Genomic DNA, 24,004 nt, shown 5'->3' on the forward strand with positions numbered 1-24,004 from the left:
AGACACATGCACATTTGTGGCCTGCTGGAGGTCATTTTGCAGGGCTCTGGCAGTGCTCCTCCTGATCCTTCTTGCACAAAGGCGGAGGTAGCGGTCCTGCTGCTGGGTTGTTGCCCTCCTACGGCCTCCTCCACGTCTCCTGATGTACTGGCCTGTCTCCTGGTAGCGCCTCCATGCTCTGGACACTACGCTGACAGACACAGCAAACCTTCTTGCCACAGCTCGCATTGATGTGCCATCCTGGATGAGCTGCACTACCTGAGCCACTTGTGTGGGTTGCAGACTCCGTCTCATGCTACCACTAGAGTGAAAGCACTGCCAGCATTCAAAAGTGACCAAAACATCAGCCAGGAAGCATAGGAACTGAGAAGTGGTCTGTGGTCACCACCTGCAGAACCACTCCTTTATTGGGGGTGTCTTGCTAATTGCCTATAATTTCCACCTGTTGTCTATTCCATTTGCACAACAGCATGTGAAATGTATTGTCAATCAGTGTTGCTTCCTAAGTGGACAGTTTGATTTCACAGAAGTGTGATGGACTTGGAGTTACATTGTGTTGTTTAAGTGTTCCCTTTATTTTTTTTGAGCAGTGTATATATAGCAAAATCAAACAGATCATTCTTTAATGTTTTTCTTTAAGGATTTCTTGTTGAGGGTTCATAAATCACACTGAAATGTATTATTTTGGCTTCAATTCAAATACAGTGCATTTCGGAAAGTATTCAGACCCCTTGACTTTTTCCACATTTTGCTACGTTACAGCCTTATTCTAAAATGGATTAAATAGTTGTTTTCCCTCATCAATCTACACACAATTACTCATAATGACAAAGAGAAAACAAGTTTGTAGAAATTTTTGCAAATAAATAAAAACTAAACTGACATGTAACATTTACATAAATATTCAGACCCTTTACTCAGTACTTTGATGAAGCACCTTTAGCAGCGATTAAAGCCTCGAGTCTTCTTGGGTATGACGCTACCAGTTTGGCACACCTGTATTTGAGGAGATTCTCCCATTCTTCTCTGCAGATCCTCTCAAGCTCTGTCAGGTTGGATGGGGAGCGATGCTGCACAGCTATTTTCAGATCTCTCCAGAGATGTTCGATCGGTTTCAGGTCCGGGCTCTGGCTGGGCCACTCAAGGACACAGTCCTTTAGGTGCCTTTTGGCAAACTCCAAGTGGGCTGTCATGTGCCTTTTACTGAGGAGTGGCTTCCGTCTGGCCACTCTACCATAAAGGCCTGATTTGGTGGCGTGCTGCAAAGATGGTTGTCCTTCTGGAAGGTTCTCCCATCTCCACAGAGGAACTCTGGAGCTCTGTCAGAGTGACCATCGGGTTCTTGGTCACCTCCCTGACCAAGGCCCTTCTCCCCCGATTGCTCAGTTTGGCCGGGCGGCCAGCTCCAGGAAGAGTCTTGGTGGTTCCAAACTTCTTCCATTTAAGAATGATGGAGGCCACTGTGTTCTTGGGGACCTTCAATGCTGCAGACATTTTTTGGTACCCTTCCCCAGATCTGTGCCTCGACACATTCCTGTCTCGGAGCTCTACGGACAATTCCTTCGACCTCATGGCTTGGTTTTTGCTGTTACATGCACTGTCAACTGTGGGACCTTATATAGACAGGTGTGTGCCTTTCCAAATCATATCCAATCAATTGAATTTAACACAGGTGGACTGCAATCAAGTCGTAAAAACATCTCAAGGATGATCAATGGAAACAGGATGCACCTGAGCTCAATTTCGAGTCTCACAGACAAGGGTCTGAATATTAATGTAAATACGGAATAACTTTTTTTTCTTAAATACATTTGCATAAAAATTCTAAAAACCTGTTTTCACTTCATCCTTGTGGGGTAGTGTGTGTAGATTGAGGGGGGGGGACGAACGATTTAATCCCTTTTAGAATAAGGTTGTAACAAAATGTGGAAAAAGTCAAGGGGTGAATTCTTTTCCGAATTCTCTGTATATGTACAGTGGGGAGAACAAGTATTTGATACACTGCCGATTTTGCAGGTTTTCCTACTTACAAAGCATGTAGAGGTCTGTAATTTTTATCATAGGTACACTTCAACTGTGAGAGACGTAATCTAAAACAAAAATCCAGAAAATCACATTGTATGATTTTTAAGTAATTAATTTGCATTTTATTGCATGACATAAGTATTTGATCACTTACCAACCAGTAAGAATTCCAGCTCTCACAGACCTGTTCGTTTTTCTTTAAGAAGCCCTCCTGTTCTCCACTCATTACCTGTATTAACTGCACCTGTTTGAACTCGTTACCTGTATAAAAGACACCTGTCCACACACTCAATCAAACAGACTCCAACCTCTCCACAATGGCCAAGACCAGAGAGCTGTGTAAGGACATCAGGGATAAAATTGTAGACCTGCACAAGGCTGGGATGGGCTACAGGACAATAGGGAAGCAGCTTGGTGAGAAGGCAACAACTGTTGGCGCAATTATTAGAAAATGGAAGAAGTTCAAGATGATGGTCAATCACCCTCGGTCTGGGGCTCCATGCAAGATCTCACCTCGTGGGGCATCAATGATCATGAGGAAGGTGAGGGATCAGCCCAGAACTACACGGCAGGACCTGGTCAATGACCTGAAGAGAGCTGGGACCACAGTCTCAAAGAAAACCATTAGTAACACACTACGCCGTCATGGATTAAAATCCTGCAGCGCACGCAAGGTCCCCCTGCTCAAGCCAGCGCATGTCCAGGCCCGTCTGAAGTTTGCCAATGACCATCTGGATGATCCAGTGGAGGAATGGGAGAAGGTCATGTGGTCTGATGAGACAAAAATAGAGCTTTTTGGTCTAAACTCCACTCGCGGTGTTTGGAGGAAGAAGGATGAGTACAACCCCAAGAACACCATTCCAACCGTGGAGCATGGAGGTGGAAACATCATTCTTTGGGGATGCTTTTCTGCAAAGGGGACAGGACGACTACACCGTATTGAGGGGAGGATGGATGGGGCCATGTATCGCAAGATCTTGGCCAACAGCCTCCTTCCCTCAGTAAGAGCATTGAAGATGGGTCGTGGCTGGGTCTTCCAGCATGACAACGACCCAAAACACACAGCCAGGGCAACTAAGGAGTGGCTCCGTAAGAAGCATCTCAAGGTCCTGGAGTGGCCTAGCCAGTCTCCAGACCTGAACCCAATAGAAAATCTTTGGAGGGAGCTGAAAGTCCGTATTGCCCAGCGACAGCCCCGAAACCTGAAGGATCTGGAGAAGGTCTGTATGGAGGAGTGGGCCAAAATCACTGCTGCAGTGTGTGCAAACCTGGTCAAGAACTACAGGAAACGTATGATCTCTGTAATTGCAAACAAAGGTTTCTGTACCAAATATTAAGTTCTGCTTTTCTGATGTATCAAATACTTATGTCATGCAATAAAATGCAAATTAATTACTTAAAAATCATACAATGTGATTTTCTGGATTTTTGTTTTAGATTACGTATCTCACAGTTGAAGTGTACCTATGATAAAAATTACAGACCTCTACATGCTTTGTAAGTAGGACAACCTGAAAAATCGGCAGTGTATCAAATACTTGTTCTCCCCACTGTACCTATTATTGTACAGTATAACCATTTGTTCTAGTAATGATTATTTAAAACAAACAATACCAGCAGGTGCGGTGCACGTATCTGTTGCAGAATAACGAGAGACATGATAAAGCAAGATTTGATCAGTCACGAAAAATAAAATAAAAAGGGCTGAAAACAAATTGGCTCAATATCTAAAAGAAGATGGAGAAAAAGCGAAGAAAAATACTGAGGTTTTGGTGCACCAATGTGTAGCTGTATGATATATAGTGATGTGTGGCTGTATGATATATAGTGATGTGTGGCTGTATGATATATAGTGATGTGTGGCTGTATGATATATAGTGATGTGTAGCTGTATGATATATAGTGATGTGTAGCTGTATGATATGGAGTGATGTGTAGCTGTATGATATATAGTGATGTGTGGCTGTATGATATATAGTGATGTGTGGCTGTATGATATATAGTGATGTGTGGCTGTATGATATATAGTGATGTGTAGCTGTATGATATATAGTGATGTGTAGCTGTATGATATATAGTGATGTGTAGCTGTATGATATATAGTGATGTGTAGCTGTATGATATATAGTGATGTGTAGCTGTATGATATATAGTGATGTGTAGCTGTATGATATATAGTGATGTGTAGCTGTATGATATATAGTGATGTGTAGCTGTATGATATATAGTGATGTGTAGCTGTATGATATATAGTGATGTGTAGCTGTATGATATATAGTGACGTGTAGCTGTATGATATATAGTGACGTGTAGCTGTATGATATATAGTGACGTGTGGCTGTATGATATGTAGTGACGTGTGGCTGTATGATATGGAGTGACGTGTGGCTGTATGATATATAGTGACGTGTGGCTGTATGATATATAGTGACGTGTAGCTGTATGATATGTAGTGACGTGTGGCTGTATGATATGTAGTGACGTGTGGCTGTATGATATATAGTGACGTGTGGCTGTATGATATGGAGTGACGTGTGGCTGTATGATATATAGTGACGTGTGGCTGTATGATATGGAGTGACGTGTGGCTGTATGATATATAGTGACGTGTGGCTGTATGATATGTAGTGACGTGTGGCTGTATGATATGTAGTGACGTGTGGCTGTATGATATGTAGTGACGTGTGGCTGTATGATATGTAGTGACGTGTGGCTGTATGATATGTAGTGACGTGTGGCTGTATGATATGTAGTGACGTGTGGCTGTATGATATGTAGTGACGTGTGGCTGTATGATATGTAGTGACGTGTGGCTGTATGATATGTAGTGACGTGTGGCTGTATGATATGTAGTGACGTGTGGCTGTATGATATGTAGTGACGTGTGGCTGTATGATATGTAGTGACGTGTGGCTGTATGATATGTAGTGACGTGTGGCTGTATGATATGTAGTGACGTGTGGCTGTATGATATGTAGTGACGTGTGGCTGTATGATATGTAGTGACGTGTGGCTGTATGATATGTAGTGACGTGTGGCTGTATGATATGTAGTGACGTGTGGCTGTATGATATGTAGTGACGTGTGGCTGTATGATATGTAGTGACGTGTGGCTGTATGATATGTAGTGACGTGTGGCTGTATGATATGTAGTGACGTGTGGCTGTATGATATGTAGTGACGTGTGGCTGTATGATATGTAGTGACGTGTGGCTGTATGATATGTAGTGACGTGTGGCTGTATGATATGTAGTGACGTGTGGCTGTATGATATGTAGTGACGTGTGGCTGTATGATATGTAGTGACGTGTGGCTGTATGATATGTAGTGACGTGTGGCTGTATGATATGTAGTGACGTGTGGCTGTATGATATGTAGTGACGTGTGGCTGTATGATATGTAGTGACGTGTGGCTGTATGATATGTAGTGACGTGTAGCTGTATGATATGTAGTGACGTGTGGCTGTATGATATGTAGTGACGTGTGGCTGTATGATATGTAGTGACGTGTGGCTGTATGATATGTAGTGACGTGTGGCTGTATGATATGTAGTGACGTGTGGCTGTATGATATGTAGTGACGTGTGGCTGTATGATATGTAGTGACGTGTGGCTGTATGATATGTAGTGACGTGTGGCTGTATGATATGTAGTGACGTGTAGCTGTATGATATGTAGTGACGTGTGGCTGTATGATATGTAGTGACGTGTGGCTGTATGATATGTCGTGACGTGTGGCTGTATGATATGTAGTGACGTGTGGCTGTATGATATGTAGTGACGTGTGGCTGTATGATATGTAGTGACGTGTGGCTGTATGATATGTAGTGACGTGTGGCTGTATGATATGTAGTGACGTGTGGCTGTATGATATGTAGTGACGTGTGGCTGTATGATATGGAGCTGTATGTATTTTCCCCCCATCACTACTATACATACCGCGTTGTGTCCGAAGAACTCACAGTAGCAGCAGTCACAGTACTTCCCATCCTTCTGGTTGTTTGAGGAGGAAGCACAGGAGCTCCTCTCCGAACTCGAGTCCTCGTCCTCTCCCTCCTCCAGCTCCGAAGGGGGGTGACACAACCCCCCCGCCCCGTTAGACAGCTTATGTCCTTTACACGCCTGGTCCCTGGAGCATGGACACAGGATACAGAGACAGACAGACCATACTTAGTTAGGTGACATTCTTAATTCAGCAGCGATGACAGGTAGAACCACGACCACGTCTTATCACTAGATTCTAGAGCAGGGATGACAGGTAGAACCACGACCACGTCTTATCAATTTCCAACTGAATTTAAACAATGTCACAGCATTTGGCATAACCTGTTAAATAGTTTTAACATTTAGAGTGCTTGTATTAGATTATTAGCAATCGAATACAAACATTGAATCGAGTACTTACCCCATCCCTACTAGATTCTATAATAAACCTTTGTTTTCCTCCATCACACTCCCATGAAACCATCTTTACTCACTACTTACACTGAACAACAATATAAAACATAACCTGTAAAGTGTTGGTCCCATGTTTGATGAGCTGAATTCTACAAAGCTATTTGGAATTGTTTTTAAAAAGGTCACACCAAGGATCATTTAGCTAGTTGATATGGAATTTTAAAGACCCCTTTTGAAGTATTAAAAAATATATATACATTTTTGGTCTTACTGCTATTAGCCCATACAAATGCATTGAATAACAGATTCACTATAGGGAACAACAGATAGTCCTAAAAAAACATCAATGTCTCTTCTTTTTCTGATAGATAAAGATCAGGATATTTAAACATGTATTTCACCCTTTATTTGTCATTAAACAGTCTCCATTGACAGTATACTTCCATTCATTTTTTTCAAATGGTACCGGGGGACATTCAGGGGCACAGAAATCGACTCTAGGGGGTAAAACAGCATGATCATTACACAGGTGCACCTTGTGCTGGGGGCAATAAACGGCAACTCTGAAATGTTCAGTTTTGTCTCAGAACGTCACAGATGTCTCATGTTTAGAGGGAGCGTGCAATTGGCATGCTGACTGCAGGATTGTCCACCAGAGCTGTTGCCAGATAATTTATGTTAATTTCTCTACCATAAAACGTTGTTTTAGAGAATTTGTCAAACCGGCCTCACAACCCGCAGACCACGTGTAACCACTACCAACGGAACACCACTACCGTAGAAACATCAACCTACCAACGGAACACCACTACCGTAGAAACACCAACCTACCAACGGAACACCACTACCGTAGAAACACCAACCTACCAACGGAAGACCACTACCGTAGAAACACCAACCTACCAACGGAAGACCACTACCGTAGAAACACCAACCTACCAACGGAACACCACTACCGTAGAAACATCAACCTACCAACGGAACACCACTACCGTAGAAACACCAACCTACCAACGGAAGACCACTACCGTAGAAACACCAACCTACCAACGGAACACCACTACCGTAGAAACACCAACCTACCAACGGAACACCACTACCGTAGAAACATCAACCTACCAACGGAACACCACTACCGTAGAACCACCAACCTACCAACGGAACACCACTACCGTAGAACCACCAACCTACCAACGGAACACCACTACCGTAGAAACACCAACCTACCAACGGAACACCACTACCGTAGAAACATCAACCTACCAACGGAACACCACTACCGTAGAAACACCAACCTACCAACGGAACACCACTACCGTAGAAACATCAACCTACCAACGGAACACCACTACCGTAGAAACACCAACCTACCAACGGAACACCACTACCGTAGAAACACCAACCTACCGTAGAAACACCAACCTACCAACGGAACACCACTACCGTAGAAACACCACTACAGTAGAAACACCAACCTACCAACGGAACACCACTACCGTAGAAACATCAACCTACCAACGGAACACCACTACCGTAGAAACACCAACCTACCAACGGAACACCACTACCGTAGAAACACCAACCTACCGTAGAAACACCAACCTACCAACGGAACACCACTACCGTAGAAACACCACTACCGTAGAAACATCAACCTACCAACGGAACACCACTACCGTAGAAACATCAACCTACCAACGGAACACCACTACCGTAGAAACATCAACCTACCAACGGAACACCACTACCGTAGAACCACCAACCTACCAACGGAACACCACTACCGTAGAAACATCAACCTACCAACGGAACACCACTACCGTAGAACCACCAACCTACCAACGGAACACCACTACCGTAGAACCACCAACCTACCAACGGAACACCACTACCGTAGAACCACCAACCTACCAACGGAACACCACTACCGTAGAAACACCAACCTACCAACGGAACACCACTACCGTAGAACCACCAACCTACCAACGGAACACCACTACCGTAGAAACATCAACCTACCAACGGAAGACCACTACCGTAGAAACACCAACCTACCAACGGAACACCACTACCGTAGAAACACCAACCTACCAACGGAACACCACTACCGTAGAAACACCAACCTACCAACGGAACACCACTACCGTAGAAACACCAACCTACCAACGGAACACCACTACCGTAGAAACATCAACCTACCAACGGAACACCACTACCGTAGAAACATCAACCTACCAACGGAACACCACTACCGTAGAAACATCAACCTACCAACGGAACACCACTACCGTAAAAACACCAACCTACCAACGGAACACCACTACCGTAGAAACATCAACCTACCAACGGAACACCACTACCGTAGAAACATCAACCTACCAACGGAACACCACTACCGTAAAAACACCAACCTACCAACGGAACACCACTACCGTAGAAACACCAACCTACCAACGGAACACCACTACCGTAGAAACATCAACCTACCAACGGAACACCACTACCGTAGAAACATCAACCTACCAACGGAACACCACTACCGTAGAAACATCAACCTACCAACGGAACACCACTACCGTAGAAACACCAACCTACCAACGGAACACCACTACCGTAGAAACACCAACCTACCAACGGAACACCACTACCGTAGAAACATCAACCTACCAACGGAACACCACTACCGTAGAAACATCAACCTACCAACGGAACACCACTACCGTAAAAACACCAACCTACCAACGGAACACCACTACCGTAGAAACATCAACCTACCAACGGAACACCACTACAGTAGAAACACCAACCTACCAACGGAACACCACTACCGTAAAAACACCAACCTACCAACGGAACACCACTACCGTAAAAACACCAACCTACCAACGGAACACCACTACCGTAGAAACATCAACCTACCAACGGAACACCACTACCGTAAAAACACCAACCTACCAACGGAACACCACTACCGTAGAAACATCAACCTACCAACGGAACACCACTACCGTAAAAACACCAACCTACCAACGGAACACCACTACCGTAGAACCACCAACCTACCAACGGAACACCACTACCGTAAAAACACCAACCTACCAACGGAACACCACTACCGTAAAAACACCAACCTACCAACGGAACACCACTACCGTAGAAACATCAACCTACCAACGGAACACCACTACCGTAAAAACACCAACCTACCAACGGAACACCACTACCGTAGAAACATCAACCTACCAACGGAACACCACTACCGTAAAAACACCAACCTACCAACGGAACACCACTACCGTAGAACCACCAACCTACCAACGGAACACCACTACCGTAGAACCACCAACCTACCAACGGAACACCACTACCGTAGAAACATCAACCTACCAACGGAACACCACTACCGTAGAAACATCAACCTACCAACGGAACACCACTACCGTAGAAACACCAACCTACCAACGGAACACCACTAAGTTCTGTCTTATCACTAGATAGATACTATCACTACATTGTTCTTCTCCATCCATCCAAACCAACTACCAACCTGCATGCGCCAGCGGTCAGGTGTTGCCCAGCGGTCAGGTGTTGCCCAGCGGTCAGGTGTTGCCCAGCGGTCAGGTGTTGCCCAGCGGTCAGGTGTTGCCCAGCGGTCAGGTGTTGCCCAGCGGTCAGGTGTTGCCCAGCGGTCAGGTGTTGCCCAGCGGTCAGGTGTTGCCCAGCGGTCAGGTGTTCCACGTTGGAAGAGGGCAGTGCCCCTCCACTGTGGCCGTTGCATGGGTGGTTACAGCCCATCAGGGAGGGGCCCAGTTTGCTGTGCTGACCGTTTACAGGAGGAATGTGTGAGTTCTTACATGCCAAGGGCTTATGGAGGGCCCCTGTTGGGCAGTCAGGGCCACCCAGGGCCCCCAGCTTGGCCCCTGCCGCGGGGACGTGGAGGTTTGGTACCAGCGGGGAGAAGGGAGCGTGAGCAGCTAGACCGGGAGAGGAGGAGGATGTGACATGGCTGTGCTGCTGCCCTCCGGAGCTCTGCTTGAGGGGCAGGAGAGAGGAATGCTGAGAGGAGGAGGAGGAGAGGCCAGTGGGGCTGTTGGGGGGGACAGACAGGTCTGAGTGTTGGTGGTGGTCGCTGGGGTGGAATGCTTCACCTGGAGGAGAGACAAAAGTGTTGAGTGGAATATTGGACAAACATAGTTGTGATTCCCGGTGGTTACAGATGTCTGCTTCTCTCTAGATTAATAATCTATGGGCCATATCTCTGCTTCTCTCTAGATTAATAATCTATGGGCCATATCTCTGCTTCTCTCTAGATTAATAATCTATGGGCCATATCTCTGCTTCTCTCTAGATTAATAATCTATGGGCCATATCTCTGCTTCTCTCTAGATTAATAATCTATGGGCCATATCTCTGCTTCTCTCTAGATTAATAATCTATGGGCCATATCTCTGCTTCTCTCTAGATTAATAATCTATGGGCCATATCTCTGCTTCTCTCTAGGTTAATAATCTATGGGCCATATCTCTGCTTCTCTAGAGGTGTAATCTATGGGCCATATCTCTACTTCTCTCTAGAGGTGTAATCTATGGGCCATATCTCTGCTTCTCTAGAGGTGTAATCTATGGGCCATATCTCTGCTTCTCTCTAGAGGTGTAATCTATGGGCCATATCTCCACTTCTCTCTAGATTAATAATCTATGGGCCATATCTCCGCTTCTCTCTAGATTAATAATCTATGGGCCATATCTCCGCTTCTCTCTAGATTAATAATCTATGGGCCATATCTCCGCTTCTCTCTAGATTAATAATCTATGGGCCATATCTCTGCTTCTCTCTAGATTAATAATCTATGGGCCATATCTCTGCTTCTCTCTAGATTAATAATCTATGGGCCATATCTCCGCTTCTCTCTAGAGGTGTAATCTATGGGCCATATCTCTGCTTCTCTAGATTAATAATCTATGGGCCATGTCTCTGCTTCTCTCTAGATTAATAATCTATGGGCCATATCTCTGTTTCTCTCTAGATTAATAATCTATGGGCCATATCTCTGCTTTTCTCTCGGAGGTGTAATAAAAGAGAGATCTCACCAGGCGGAGTTGGTCGTCGGCACATGGTCTTGAAGTGCTTTGGGGTGGTCTTACAGAGGTCCCCGGAGGTAGAGAGCGGGTTCCCGGGGGACGAACCACTGGAATTCTGGGAAGGGTGACTGTAGGGGCACACCTTGGCTCCAGGCGTTTTAGCAGATTTCCCTGGAGCCTCATGAGAGCCTCGCTTCTCGTGACACGCTGGTCCCCCTGTTCCTATTGGACCGGAGGGAGGGATAGTGAAAAGGAGGAAGATGAACATTTGAACATCTTGGCCATGTTCTGTTATAATCTCCACCCGGCACAGCCAGAAGAGGACTGGCCACCCCTCATAGCCTGGTTCCTCTCTAGGTGTCTTCCTAGGTTTTGGCCTTTCTAGGGAGTTTTTCCTAGCCGCCGTGCTTCTACACCTGCATTGCTTAATGTTTGGGGTTTTAGGCTGGGTTTCTGTACAGCACTTTGTGACTGATGGCCGATTAATTAGGGCCGATTTCAAGTTTTCATAACAATCGGTAATCGGCATTTTTGGACACCGGTTATGGCCACATTGCACTCCACGAGGAGCCTGCGTGGCAGGCTGACTACCTGTTACACGAGGGCAGCAAGAAGCCAAGGTAAGTTGCTAGCTAGCATTAAATTTATCTTATAAAAAACAATCAATCTTCACATAATCACTAGTTAACTACACATGGTTGATGATATTACTAGTTTATCTAGCTTGTCCTGCGTTGCATATAATCAATGCGGTGCCTGTTAATTTATCCTCGAATCACAGACTACTTCGCCAAACGGGTGATGATTTAATAAGCGCATTCGCGAAAAAAAGTCACTGCCGTTGCACCAGTGTACCTAACCATAAACATCCATCCCTTTCTTTAAAATCAATACACAAGTATATATTTTTAAACCTGCATATTTAGTTAATATTGCCTGCTAACATGATTTCTTTCAACTAGGGAAATTGTGTCACTTCTCTTGCGTTCCGTGCAAGCAGTCAGGGTGTATGCAGCAGTTTGGGCCGCCTGGCTCGTTGCGAACTGTGTGAAGTCCATTTATTCCTAACAAAGACCGTATTTAATTTGCCAGAATTGTACGTAATTATGACATAACATTGAAGGTTGTGCAAACAGCAATATTTAGACTTATGGATGCCACCCGTTAGATAAAATACGGAACGGTTCCGTATTTCACTGAAAGAATCAACGTTTTGTTTTCGAAATTATAGTTTCCAGATTTGACCATATTAATGACCAAAGGCTCGTATTTCTGTGTGTTATTATGTTATAACTAAGTCTATGATTTGATATTTGATAGAGCAGTCTGGCTGAGCGATGGTAGGCACCAGCAGGCTCGTAAGCATTCATTCAAACAGCACTTTTGTGCGTTTTGCCAGCAGCTCTTCGCAATGCTTCAAGCATTGAGCTGTTTATGACTTCAAGCCTATCAACTCCCGAGATTAGGATGGGGTGCACGCTAATAGCGTTTCAATCGGTGTTTCAATCGGTGACGTCACTCGCTCTGAGACCTTGAAGTAGTTGTTACCCTTGCTCTGCAAGGGCCGCGGCTTTTGTGGAGCGATGGGTAACGATGCTTCGAGGGTGGCTGTTGTCGATGTGTTCCTGGTTCGAGCCCAGGTAGGGGCGAGGAGAGGGACGGAAGCTTCTTACCTGGGAATATTGAAGACTCATGTTAAAAGGAACCACCAGCTTTCATATGTTCTCATGTTCTGAGCAAGGAACTTAAACGTTAGCTTTCTTACATGGCACATATTGCACTTTTACTTTCTTCTCCAACACTTTGTTTTTACATTATTTAAACCAAATTGAACATGTTTCATTATTTATTTGAGGCTAAATTTATTTTATTGATGTATTATATTAAGTTAAAATAAAAGTGTTAATTCAGTATTGTTGTAATTGTCATTATTACAAATAAACAAATAAAATGTTTTTTTAATTATATATATATACAGTGGGGAGAACAAGTATTTGATACACTGACGATTTTGCAGGTTTTCCTACTTACAAAGCATGTAGAGGTCTGTAATTTTTATCATAGGTACACTTCAACTGTGAGAGACGGAATCTAAAACAAAAATCCAGAAAATCACATTGTATGATTTTTAAGTAATTAATTTGCATTTTATTGCATGACATAAGTATTTGATCACCTACCAACCAGTAAGAATTCCGGCTCTCACAGACCTGTTAGTTTTTCTTTAAGAAGCCCTCCTGTTCTCCACTCATTACCTGTATTAACTGCACCTGTTTGAACTCGTTACCTGTATAAAAAACACCTGTCCACACACTCAATCAAACAGACTCCAACCTCTCCACAATGGCCAAGACCAGAGAGCTGTATAAGGACATCAGGGATAAAATTGTAGACATGCAACAGGCTGGGATGGGCTACAGGACAATAGGCAAGCAGCTTGGTGAGAAGGCAACAACTGTTGGCGCAATTATTAGAAAATGGAAGAAGTTCAAGATGACGGTCAATCACCCTCGGTCTGGGGCTCCATGCAAGATCTCACCTCGTGGGGCATCAATGATCATGAGGAAGGTGAGGGATCAGCCCAGAACTACACGGCAGGACCTGGTCAATGACCTGAAGAGAGCTGGGACCACAGTCTCAAAGAAAACCATTAGTAACACACTACACCGTCATGGATTAAAATCCTGCAGCGCACGCAAGGTCCACCTGCTCAAGCCAGCGCATGTCCAGGCCCGTCTGAAGTTTGCCAATGACCATCTGGATGATCCAGAGGAGGAATGGGAGCAGGTCATGTGGTCTGATGAGACAAAAATAGAGCTTTTTGGTCTAAACTCCACTCGCCGTGTTTGGAGGAAGAAGAAGGATGAGTACAACCCCAAGAACACCATCCCAACCGTGAAGCATGGAGGTGGAAACATCATTCTTTGGGGATGCTTTTCTGCAAAGGGTACAGGATGACTGCACCGTATTGAGGGGAGGATGGATGGGGCCATGTATCGCGAGATCTTGGCCAACAACCTCCTTCCCTCAGTAAGAGCATTGAAGATGGGTCGTGGCTGGGTCTTCCAGCATGACAACGACCCGAAACACACAGCCAGGGCAACTAAGGAGTGGCGCCGTAAGAAGCATCTCAAGGTCCTGGAGTGGCCTAGCCAGTCTCCAGACCTGAACCCAATAGAAAATCTTTGGAGGGAGCTGAAAGTCCGTATTGCCCAGCGACAGCCCCGAAACCTGAAGGATCTGGAGAAGGTATGTATGGAGGAGTGGGCCAAAATCCCTGCTGCAGTGTGTGCAACCCTGGTCAAGAACTACAGGAAACGTATGATCTCTGTAATTGCAAACAAAGGTTTCTGTACCAAATATTAAGTTCTGCTTTTCTGATGTATCAAATACTTATGTCATGCAATAAAATGCAAATTAATTACTTAAAAATCATACAATGTGATTTTCTGGATTTTTGTTTTAGATTCCGTCTCTCATAGTTGAAGTGTACCCATGATAGAAATTACAGACCTCTACATGCTTTGTAATTAGGAAAACCTGCAAAATCGGCAGTGTATCAAATACTTGTTCTCCCCACTGTATATATATATATATATATTTTTTTTTTTTAATCGGCCGATTAATCGGTATCGGCTTTTTTGGTCCTCCAATAATCGGTATGGGTATCGGCATTGAAAAATCATAGTCGGTCGACCTCTAGTAAGAAGGGCTTTATAAATAAATCTGATTGATTGAAGAAAGTTTTACTCAGAGGAGTAACAGGGTGTGCTTCTGTTTCAAGCTAGCCAGTAGGTACACACTGGAGTACAGTCCCCTCCATTTTGTCAGTGTAAATGTCTGCAAATGTTACAATTCTGTTACAATAAATTAACTGAAAACATGCCAAATAATGAATGTCTACAGTAGTTTGCATCTGTGTATGACTTAACCTTGAGAGACACGAGCAGAGAGAGAGAGGTGTGGGGTCAAGGTGTGTTTTACCTTGCTGTGCGTGCGAGGCAGTGCTGTGATTGCAGTGGATCCCTCCGTTGCTGTGAGCCGAGTTCCAGAGACCAGAAAGTTTGTGGGCTGAGAGGAAGGAAGACGGGTCCCAGTCTACGGAGCTCTGCTCTGGGTAACCATTCCCACAACTCTGAGCCTTACACGACGACGAGTGGGACAACGGAACCTGGGGGGAGGAGAGAGAGAAGATGCTAGTTCAGGACATGGTTGATTAGGTACAGCCCCCCCCCCCCCCCACTAACATTTGATGCTGTAGACAGAGCAGAAATGGAGGAAGACACAAAGCTATTCATTTACATTAACTGGAGCTGTCTGATTGGTACCTGGGAGAGGAGATAGGAGAAACAAGATATGTTAGTTCAATTGCATTATTTATGTCTGTGTTTACACTACCGTTCATAAGTTTGGGGTCACTCAGAAATGTCCTAGTGTTTCTTTTTTAAAAGCATTAAAATAACATCAAATTGATCAGAAATACAGTGTAGACATTGTTAATGTTGTAAATTGCTATTGTAGCTGGGAACGGCTGATTTGTAATGGAATATCTACATAGGTGTACAGAGGCCCATTATCAGCAACCATCACTCCTGTGTTCCAATGGCACGTTGTGTTAGCTAATCCAAGTTTATCATTTTAAAAGGCTAATTGATCATTAGAAAACTATTTTGCAATTATGTTAGCGCAGCTGAAAACTGTTGTTCTCATTAAAGAAGCAATAAAACTGCTTTAGACTAGTTGAGTATCTGGAGTATCAGCATTTGTGGGTTCGATTACAGGCTCAAAATGGCCAGAAACAAATAACTTTCTTCTGAAACTCGTCAATCTATTCTTGTTCTGAGAAATTGCCAAGAAACTGAAGATCTCGTACAACGCTGTGCACTACTCCCTTAACAGAACAGTGCAAACTGGCTCTAACCAGAATAGAAAGAGGAGTGAGAGGCACCGGTGCACAACTGAGCAAGAGGACAAGTACATTAGAGTGTCTAGTTTAAGAAACAGACGCCTCACAAGTCCTCAACTGGCAGCTTCATTAAATAGAACCCGCAAAACACCAGTCTCACGTCAACAGTGAAGAGGCGACTCCGGGATGCTAGCCTTCTAGGCAGAGTTGCAAAGAAAAAGCCATATCTCAGACTGGCCAATAAAAATTATAGATTAAGATGGAAAAAAGAACACAGACACTGGACAGAGGAACTCTGCCTAGAAGGGCAGCATCCCGGAGTCGCCTCTTCACTGTTGACGTTGAGACTGGACAGAGGAATTCTGCCTAGAAGGCCAGCATCCCGGAGTCGCCTCTTCACTATGTTGACTGGTGTTTTGCGGGTACTATTTAATGAAGCTGCACCACAGTTTATAACATTAATGAGGGCCACAGTTTATAACATGAATGAGCGCCACAGTTGATAACATGAATGAGCGCCACAGTTGATAACATGAATGAGCGCCACAGTTGATAACATGAATGAGCGCCACAGTTTATAACATTAATGACCGCCACAGTTGATAACATGAACGAGCGCCACAGTTGATAACATGAACGAGCGCCACAGTTGATAACATGAACGAGCGCCACAGTTGATAACATTAATGAGCGCCACAGTTGATAACATTAATGAGCGCCACAGTTGATAACATTAATGAGCGCCACAGTTTATAACATGAATGAGCGCCACAGTTTATAACATGAATGAGCGCCACAGTTTATAACATGAATGAGCGCCACAGTTCATAACATGAATGAGCGTAACAGTTGATAACATTAATGAGCGCCACAGTTGATAACATGAACGAGCGCCACAGTTGATAACATGAATGAGCGCCACAGTTGATAACATTAATGAGCGCCACAGTTTATAACATGAATGAACGCCACAGTTGATAACATGAATGAGCGCCACAGTTGATAACATGAATGAGCGCCACAGTTCATAACATGAATGAGCGCCACAGTTCATAACATGAATGAGCGCCACAGTTGATAACATTAATGACCGCCACAGTTGATAACATGAACGAGCGCCACAGTTGATAACATGAATGAGCGCCACAGTTCATAACATGAATGAGCGCCACAGTTCATAACATGAATGAGCGCCACAGTTCATAACATGAATGAGCGCCACAGTTGATAACATTAATGACCGCCACAGTTGATAACATGAATGACCGCCACAGTTGATAACATGAATGAGCGCCACAGTTCATAACATGAATGAGCGCCACAGTTGATAACATGAATGACCGCCACAGTTGATAACATTAATGATCGCCACAGTTGATAACATGAACGAGCGCCACAGTTGATAACATGAATGAGCGCCACAGTTCATAACATGAATGAGCGCCACAGTTCATAACATGAATGAGCGCCACAGTTGATAACATGAATGACCGCCACAGTTGATAACATGAATGACCGCCACAGTTGATAACATGAATGAGCGCCACAGTTCATAACATGAATGAGCGCCACAGTTCATAACATGAATGAGCGCCACAGTTGATAACATGAATGACCGCCACAGTTGATAACATGAATGAGCGCCACAGTTCATAACATGAATGAGCGCCACAGTTTATAACATGAATGAGCGCCACAGTTTATAACATGAATGAGCGCCACAGTTTATAACATGAATGAGCGCCACAGTTTATAACATGAATGAGCGCCACAGTTTATAACATGAATGAGCGCCACAGTTCATAACATGAATGACCGCCACAGTTGATAACATGAATGAGCGCCACAGTTGATAACATGAATGAGCGCCACAGTTTATAACATGAATGAGCGCCACAGTTTATAACATGAATGAGCGCCACAGTTCATAACATTAATGAGCGCCACAGTTCATAACATTAATGAGCGCCACAGTTGTTTTTTAATATAATCCTTTTAAACTAATACTACCACTGGGATGGTTGTAGTCATTCATTGTCCCATTAACAATCACCCATATTAGCAAACTTATTTCATTTTTTTTTTTTTACTTGACATTTCTCTAGTATAGAGCTACTTATCATAACGATATCAGCTAAACGCCTCTGATAAGTGATCGGTCGGTGTCGATCGTTTAAGGTTGGTCACCCTCTACTCAAACCGTAATGGGCCGTTCTGTGTCTGACAACACTAGTTATTTACCTTACCTTGAGCAATCTCCTCGATTTGTATTCGCATTTAAATACGGACATTGTTTTTTATATAAAAAACGCCTCTTCAGACGAAAAGTATATTTCCCCCACAGAATCCACACGAATAAGACTACCTCTGCTTGTGACGAGAGAAGGCCAAGTCTGACAGAGAACAAACAGCTTTAGAGGAGACTAGTCTTAAGTCAGGATGCTTAGATGTGGTATTCATTTAGTCCTGCAGAATGAAGCACTGTAACACCATAAAGAGTCACGGCATAACACTCCTAAAGCTGCCTGTCTCCATCACCACCAAATCTAGTGCCTTTCAGCTTGTTGGCGTATAAGGTGACCAAACATACACACTATTGTAATGTTTTTTTATTTTTATAAAGACCTTCAGAAAACAGCCATTTCCATAAACACAACCCATAGCTAGCAAGCTGTAACATGGGTATTGTAAAACGTAACTGTAGATAGTGCTAATACTAGGCTTGAGGTGCATGCATGGTCTTGTCATATACAGCAGCGCAGGCATCTCCTCACCTCCCTTCTCTCCTCTCACTCGCCTAACTCTCCCCCCCCCCTCCTACCAGCTCAGTCTCTCCACCCCCACCTATCCTTCTCCTTCCGGTGCAGGTGTCTCCTGGGCACTCAGTCTCTCCTCATCTTCCACCCTCTCCCCATACCTCCTCCTCCTCCCCCCTACCACCTCCTCTCCCCTTCCTCCTCCTCTCCCCTTCCTACCGGTGCAGGCGTTTCCTGGGTGCTCTGTCTCTCCTCTTCCTCAACACTCTTTCGGCAGCTCTGGCAGATCCAGAGCGGCACCTCTCCCAGTAGAGACTGGCTCAGCGAAGGCACGGTGTCGGACAGCTTCTGGCCCGGCACCTCTCGGAGCAGGGCCTGGGACAGGGCTGGGACAGCGTCAGCTAGCTTCGCCCCGTGGCCCCCAGGCAGACCGTTGGCAGAGCTCGCCCCCCAGTCCTTAAACTCACGGTGACACAGGAGGCAGCAGGTGTGCCTCGGCTGGGGGAGAGCAACAGAGAGGTGAGCCGGTGACATTTGAAATGCAGCGGAGAGGAGAGACAGAGGTCAATCATCTAGGTGAAGGACAGGAGAGGAAGAGAGAAGGGGGGGGGAGAAGAGAAGGTTGGAGAGGAGGATGGGGGAGAGGAGAATGGATTTGATCAATAAGATTAGGTGTGGGGGGAAAGGATGGGATCTGAGGAGAGGTGGATGCCAGTGAGATGGACATGGAGCATGATGAAGTTGTCCCCTGGACACTGATCTAAGGTCAGGTTAACAGACTAGAATTTCACAAGTAACATCTGACTATGTTGACAACGATCACATCATCTGTATTGCAAAGAGGAAGTAAAAGTTGGCCATGGAGGCAGCTTGGCACATGCACAGTGGCAAGTTTGTAGTGATGTAATGTGGCCCAGGTCCACACTAGTTCGTGGTCTGCTGGTAAAGTAAGCTTTGTTGACCACAAAACCCCATACACCTACAAGGGGCGTCCATGTAATGTTTAGGTAACAAATTCGAGCATGCATATGACACTTCAGAGGAGAAACGTGCGCAGAGAAAGTGTACGAAAATACTACAGACGCTTATCTCGCATGCAAAGCGCAAACATAACAAAGCAAGCCATGCATGGTGCTAGCCAAACGTTAAAACCTTTTACAGCTAGCCAGATGAATACCCCTGGGATGTAGTGTGTTTGCCAACTAGCTAGAACATGTAGTTACAGCACCGGTGCACAGTATATTGTGTACTAGCTGCCAAGTGCGATTAAATGTAAGCAAACTTGCAATACCACCGCGAGCTAGGAGCTAACAAGCTAAATACAAATTAGATGGCAACATTTTACGACTTGTCCGTGGCAGGCGCTTGTAACAATGTCAATCTTGCGGATGACACTAACTACTACCAGCAAATGCAGACTGGATGTCGTTAGTTACTGTAGCTAGCCTAGTTGGCTAAATGCAGACTGGATGTCGTTAGTTACTGTAGCTAGCCTAGTTGGCTAAATGCAGACTGGATGTCGTTAGTTACTGTAGCTAGCCTAGTTGGCTAAATGCAGACTGGATGTCGTTAGTTACTGTAGCTAGCCTAGTTGGCTAAATGCAGACTGGATGTCGTTAGTTACTGTAGTTAGCCTAGTTGGCTAAATGCAGACTGGATGTCGTTAATTACTGTAGCTAGCCTAGTTGGCTAAATGCAGACTGGATGTCGTTAGTTACTGTAGCTAGCCTAGTTGGCTAAATGCAGACTGGATGTCGTTAGTTACTGTAGCTAGCCTAGTTGGCTAAATGCAGACTGGATGTCGTTAGTTACTGTAGCTAGCCTAGTTGGCTAAATGCAGACTGGATGTTGTTAGTTACTGTAGCTAGCCTAGTTGGCTAAATGCAGACTGGATGTCGTTAGTTACTGTAGCTAGCCTAGTTGGCTAAATGCAGACTGGATGTCGTTAGTTACTGTAGCTAGCCTAGTTGGCTAAATGCAGACTGGATGTTGTTAGTTACTGTAGCTAGCCTAGTTGGCTAAATGCAGACTGGATGTCGTTAGTTACTGTAGCTAGCCTAGTGGGCTAAATGCAGACTTGATGTCGTTAGTTACTGTAGTTAGCCTAGTTGGCTAAATGCAGACTGGATGTCGTTAGTTACTGTAGCTAGCCTAGTTGGCTAAAGGCAGACTGGATGTCGTTAGTTACTGTAGCTAGCCTAGTTGGCTAAATGCAGACTGGATGTCGTTAGTTACTGTAGCTAGCCTAGTTGGCTAAATGCAGACTGGATGTCGTTAGTTACTGTAGCTAGCCTAGTTGGCTAAATGCAGACTGGATGTCGTTAGTTACTGTAGCTAGCCTAGTTGGCTAAATGCAGACTGGATGTCGTTAGTTACTGTAGTTAGCCTAGTTGGCTAAATGCAGACTGGATGTCGTTAATTACTGTAGCTAGCCTAGTTGGCTAAATGCAGACTGGATGTCGTTAGTTACTGTAGCTAGCCTAGTTGGCTAAATGCAGACTGGATGTCGTTAGTTACTGTAGCTAGCCTAGTTGGCTAAATGCAGACTGGATGTCGTTAGTTACTGTAGCTAGCCTAGTTGGCTAAATGCAGACTGGATGTTGTTAGTTACTGTAGCTAGCCTAGTTGGCTAAATGCAGACTGGATGTCGTTAGTTACTGTAGCTAGCCTAGTTGGCTAAATGCAGACTGGATGTCGTTAGTTACTGTAGCTAGCCTAGTTGGCTAAATGCAGACTGGATGTCGTTAGTTACTGTAGCTAGCCTAGTTGGCTAAATGCAGACTGGATGTCGTTAGTTACTGTAGCTAGCCTAGTGGGCTAAATGCAGACTTGATGTCGTTAGTTACTGTAGTTAGCCTAGTTGGCTAAATGCAGACTGGATGTCGTTAGTTACTGTAGCTAGCCTAGTTGGCTAAATGCAGACTGGATGTCGTTAGTTACTGTAGCTAGCCTAGTTGGCTAAATGCAGACTGGATGTCGTTAGTTACTGTAGCTAGCCTAGTTGGCTAAATGCAGACTGGATGTCGTTAGTTACTGTAGTTAGCCTAGTTGGCTAAATGCAGACTGGATGTCGTTAGTTACTGTAGCTAGCCTAGTTGGCTAAATGCAGACTGGATGTCGTTAGTTACTGTAGTTAGCCTAGTTGGCTAAATGCAGACTGGATGTCGTTAGTTACTGTAGCTAGCCTAGTTGGCTAAATGCAGACTGGATGTCGGTAGTTACTGTAGCTAGCCTAGTTGGCTAAATGCAGACTGGATGTCGTTAGTTACTGTAGCTAGCCTAGTTGGCTAAATGCAGACTGGATGTCGTTAGTTACTGTAGTTAGCCTAGTTGGCTAAATGCAGACTGGATGTCGTTAGTTACTGTAGCTAGCCTAGTTGGCTAAATGCAGACTGGATGTCGTTAGTTACTGTAGCTAGCCTAGTTGGCTAAATGCAGACTGGATGTCGTTAGTTACTGTAGCTAGCCTAGTTGGCTAAATGCAGACTGGATGTCGTTAGTTACTGTAGTTAGCCTAGTTGGCTAAATGCAGACTGGATGTCGTTAGTTACTGTAGCTAGCCTAGTTGGCTAAATGCAGACTGGATGTCGTTAGTTACTGTAGCTAGCCTAGTTGGCTAAATGCAGACTGGATGTCGTTAGTTACTGTAGTTAGCCTAGTTTGCTAAATGCAGACTGGATGTCGTTAGTTACTGTAGTTAGCCTAGTTGGCTAAATGCAGACTGGATGTCGTTAGTTACTGTAGTTGGTTAAAACTGATGCGAATGGGTCTTTATTGTCGGCTTGCTGGCTAAGTTTTAATGATGTATTATGCTAGTGGAGCTAGCTATTACTCCGCCCCGATCAGAAATAGTAAATGAACGAAAATACAAACCTGGAGCACTAGCTAGTTATGCAACTTAGCTAGAATCCCCAATCAACCATCCATAACCCCAAGAAATGAGCATGAAATACAGGATGGCTCTAACTGATTGGTAGGTTAGCTAACCTTTTAACAATCCCGCTAGTAATTTTCGCTGTTTGCTAGGCTAGTTACCTGATTCGTCCTGGCCGCCAGTCTATCCAGCCCTGCATCTCCGCCACCACCGCCAGCTGCATCTCCGGGAGAGACGGGGCTCTTCGATATGCTCTGTTGTCCGGGCACTAGCTCCTTGCTCCCGACTCCTTGCTGTTTGCTCTTCTTCCTCGCCATCACGCAGGTATCGGATATATCCTTTGGCCAAGGTTGCACCAGTTTAGAGATGTTTAAAAGCACGGTTTCGATTCTTCTAGGATCACAAATGTTCCCTATCTTCTTCAGTCAAGACAACAGTCAATATGGCGGAGCGCTACCACACTCTGTGGTTCATAGGTGAAAGATAGTGCTGGCAAAATGGCTTCACCGTGATGAAGCTAAGCAGTCGCCATGTTGAGTGAGGGCAACCGTTCCAGGTTAGTCACACAGTATAACATGTTGTACAAAATCTCTGGTTATAGGCCACAAATTAGTGCATTTATTGGCATAATGAATCTATAAATGATTGGCTACCACATCATTCAACGTCATGTTATTACACACGTATTATATGTCTAAGATATCTAAATATATAATATATTTAATATATAAATGTAAACTAGAAAATAACAATTTAGATTGATGCAGCCGTACATTTGCATATGCGTTTCAATATGCCAGTGTAATCTTGTGAAATGTTGCTCAAGTGTTCAAACCATAGAGTTGGGGCCATGTCTATGTTCCCTGGGCCTTATGTTCCCTGGGCCTTATGTTCCCTGGGCCCTATGTTCCCTGGGCCTTATGTTCCCTGGGCCTTATGTTCCCTGGGCCTTATGTTCCCTGGG

At 44.6% G+C, this 24,004-nt stretch overlaps 1 protein-coding gene across 4 annotated transcripts in view; it reads right to left on the bottom strand.

Moving 5' to 3' along the window:
• LOC139574838 (protein FAM193B-like) overlaps window positions 1-23,503 on the bottom strand; it is a 39,156-nt gene extending 15,653 nt beyond the window's left edge. For 2 of the 4 annotated variants that reach the window (XM_071399784.1, XM_071399783.1), the window contains exons 1-6: window positions 23,202-23,503; window positions 19,386-19,664; window positions 15,489-15,675; window positions 11,514-11,726; window positions 9,971-10,571; window positions 5,965-6,154 (exon numbers count right to left, since the gene is read on the bottom strand). In XM_071399784.1, the coding sequence (XP_071255885.1) occupies window positions 5,965-6,154; window positions 9,971-10,571; window positions 11,514-11,726; window positions 15,489-15,675; window positions 19,386-19,664; window positions 23,202-23,357 (1,626 nt within the window). In that variant the 5' untranslated portion in view covers window positions 23,358-23,503. The remainder of the gene's footprint in view (window positions 1-5,964; window positions 6,155-9,970; window positions 10,572-11,513; window positions 11,727-15,488; window positions 15,676-19,385; window positions 19,665-23,201) is intronic. The other 2 variants (XM_071399786.1, XM_071399785.1) reach the window with 1 other exon arrangement.
• Window positions 23,504-24,004: the final 501 nt, after the last annotated feature.

The sequence above is a fragment of the Salvelinus alpinus genome, chromosome 4 (assembly GCF_045679555.1).
Source record: "Salvelinus alpinus chromosome 4, SLU_Salpinus.1, whole genome shotgun sequence".
In the NCBI taxonomy this organism is placed as follows: Eukaryota; Metazoa; Chordata; class Actinopteri; order Salmoniformes; family Salmonidae; genus Salvelinus; species Salvelinus alpinus.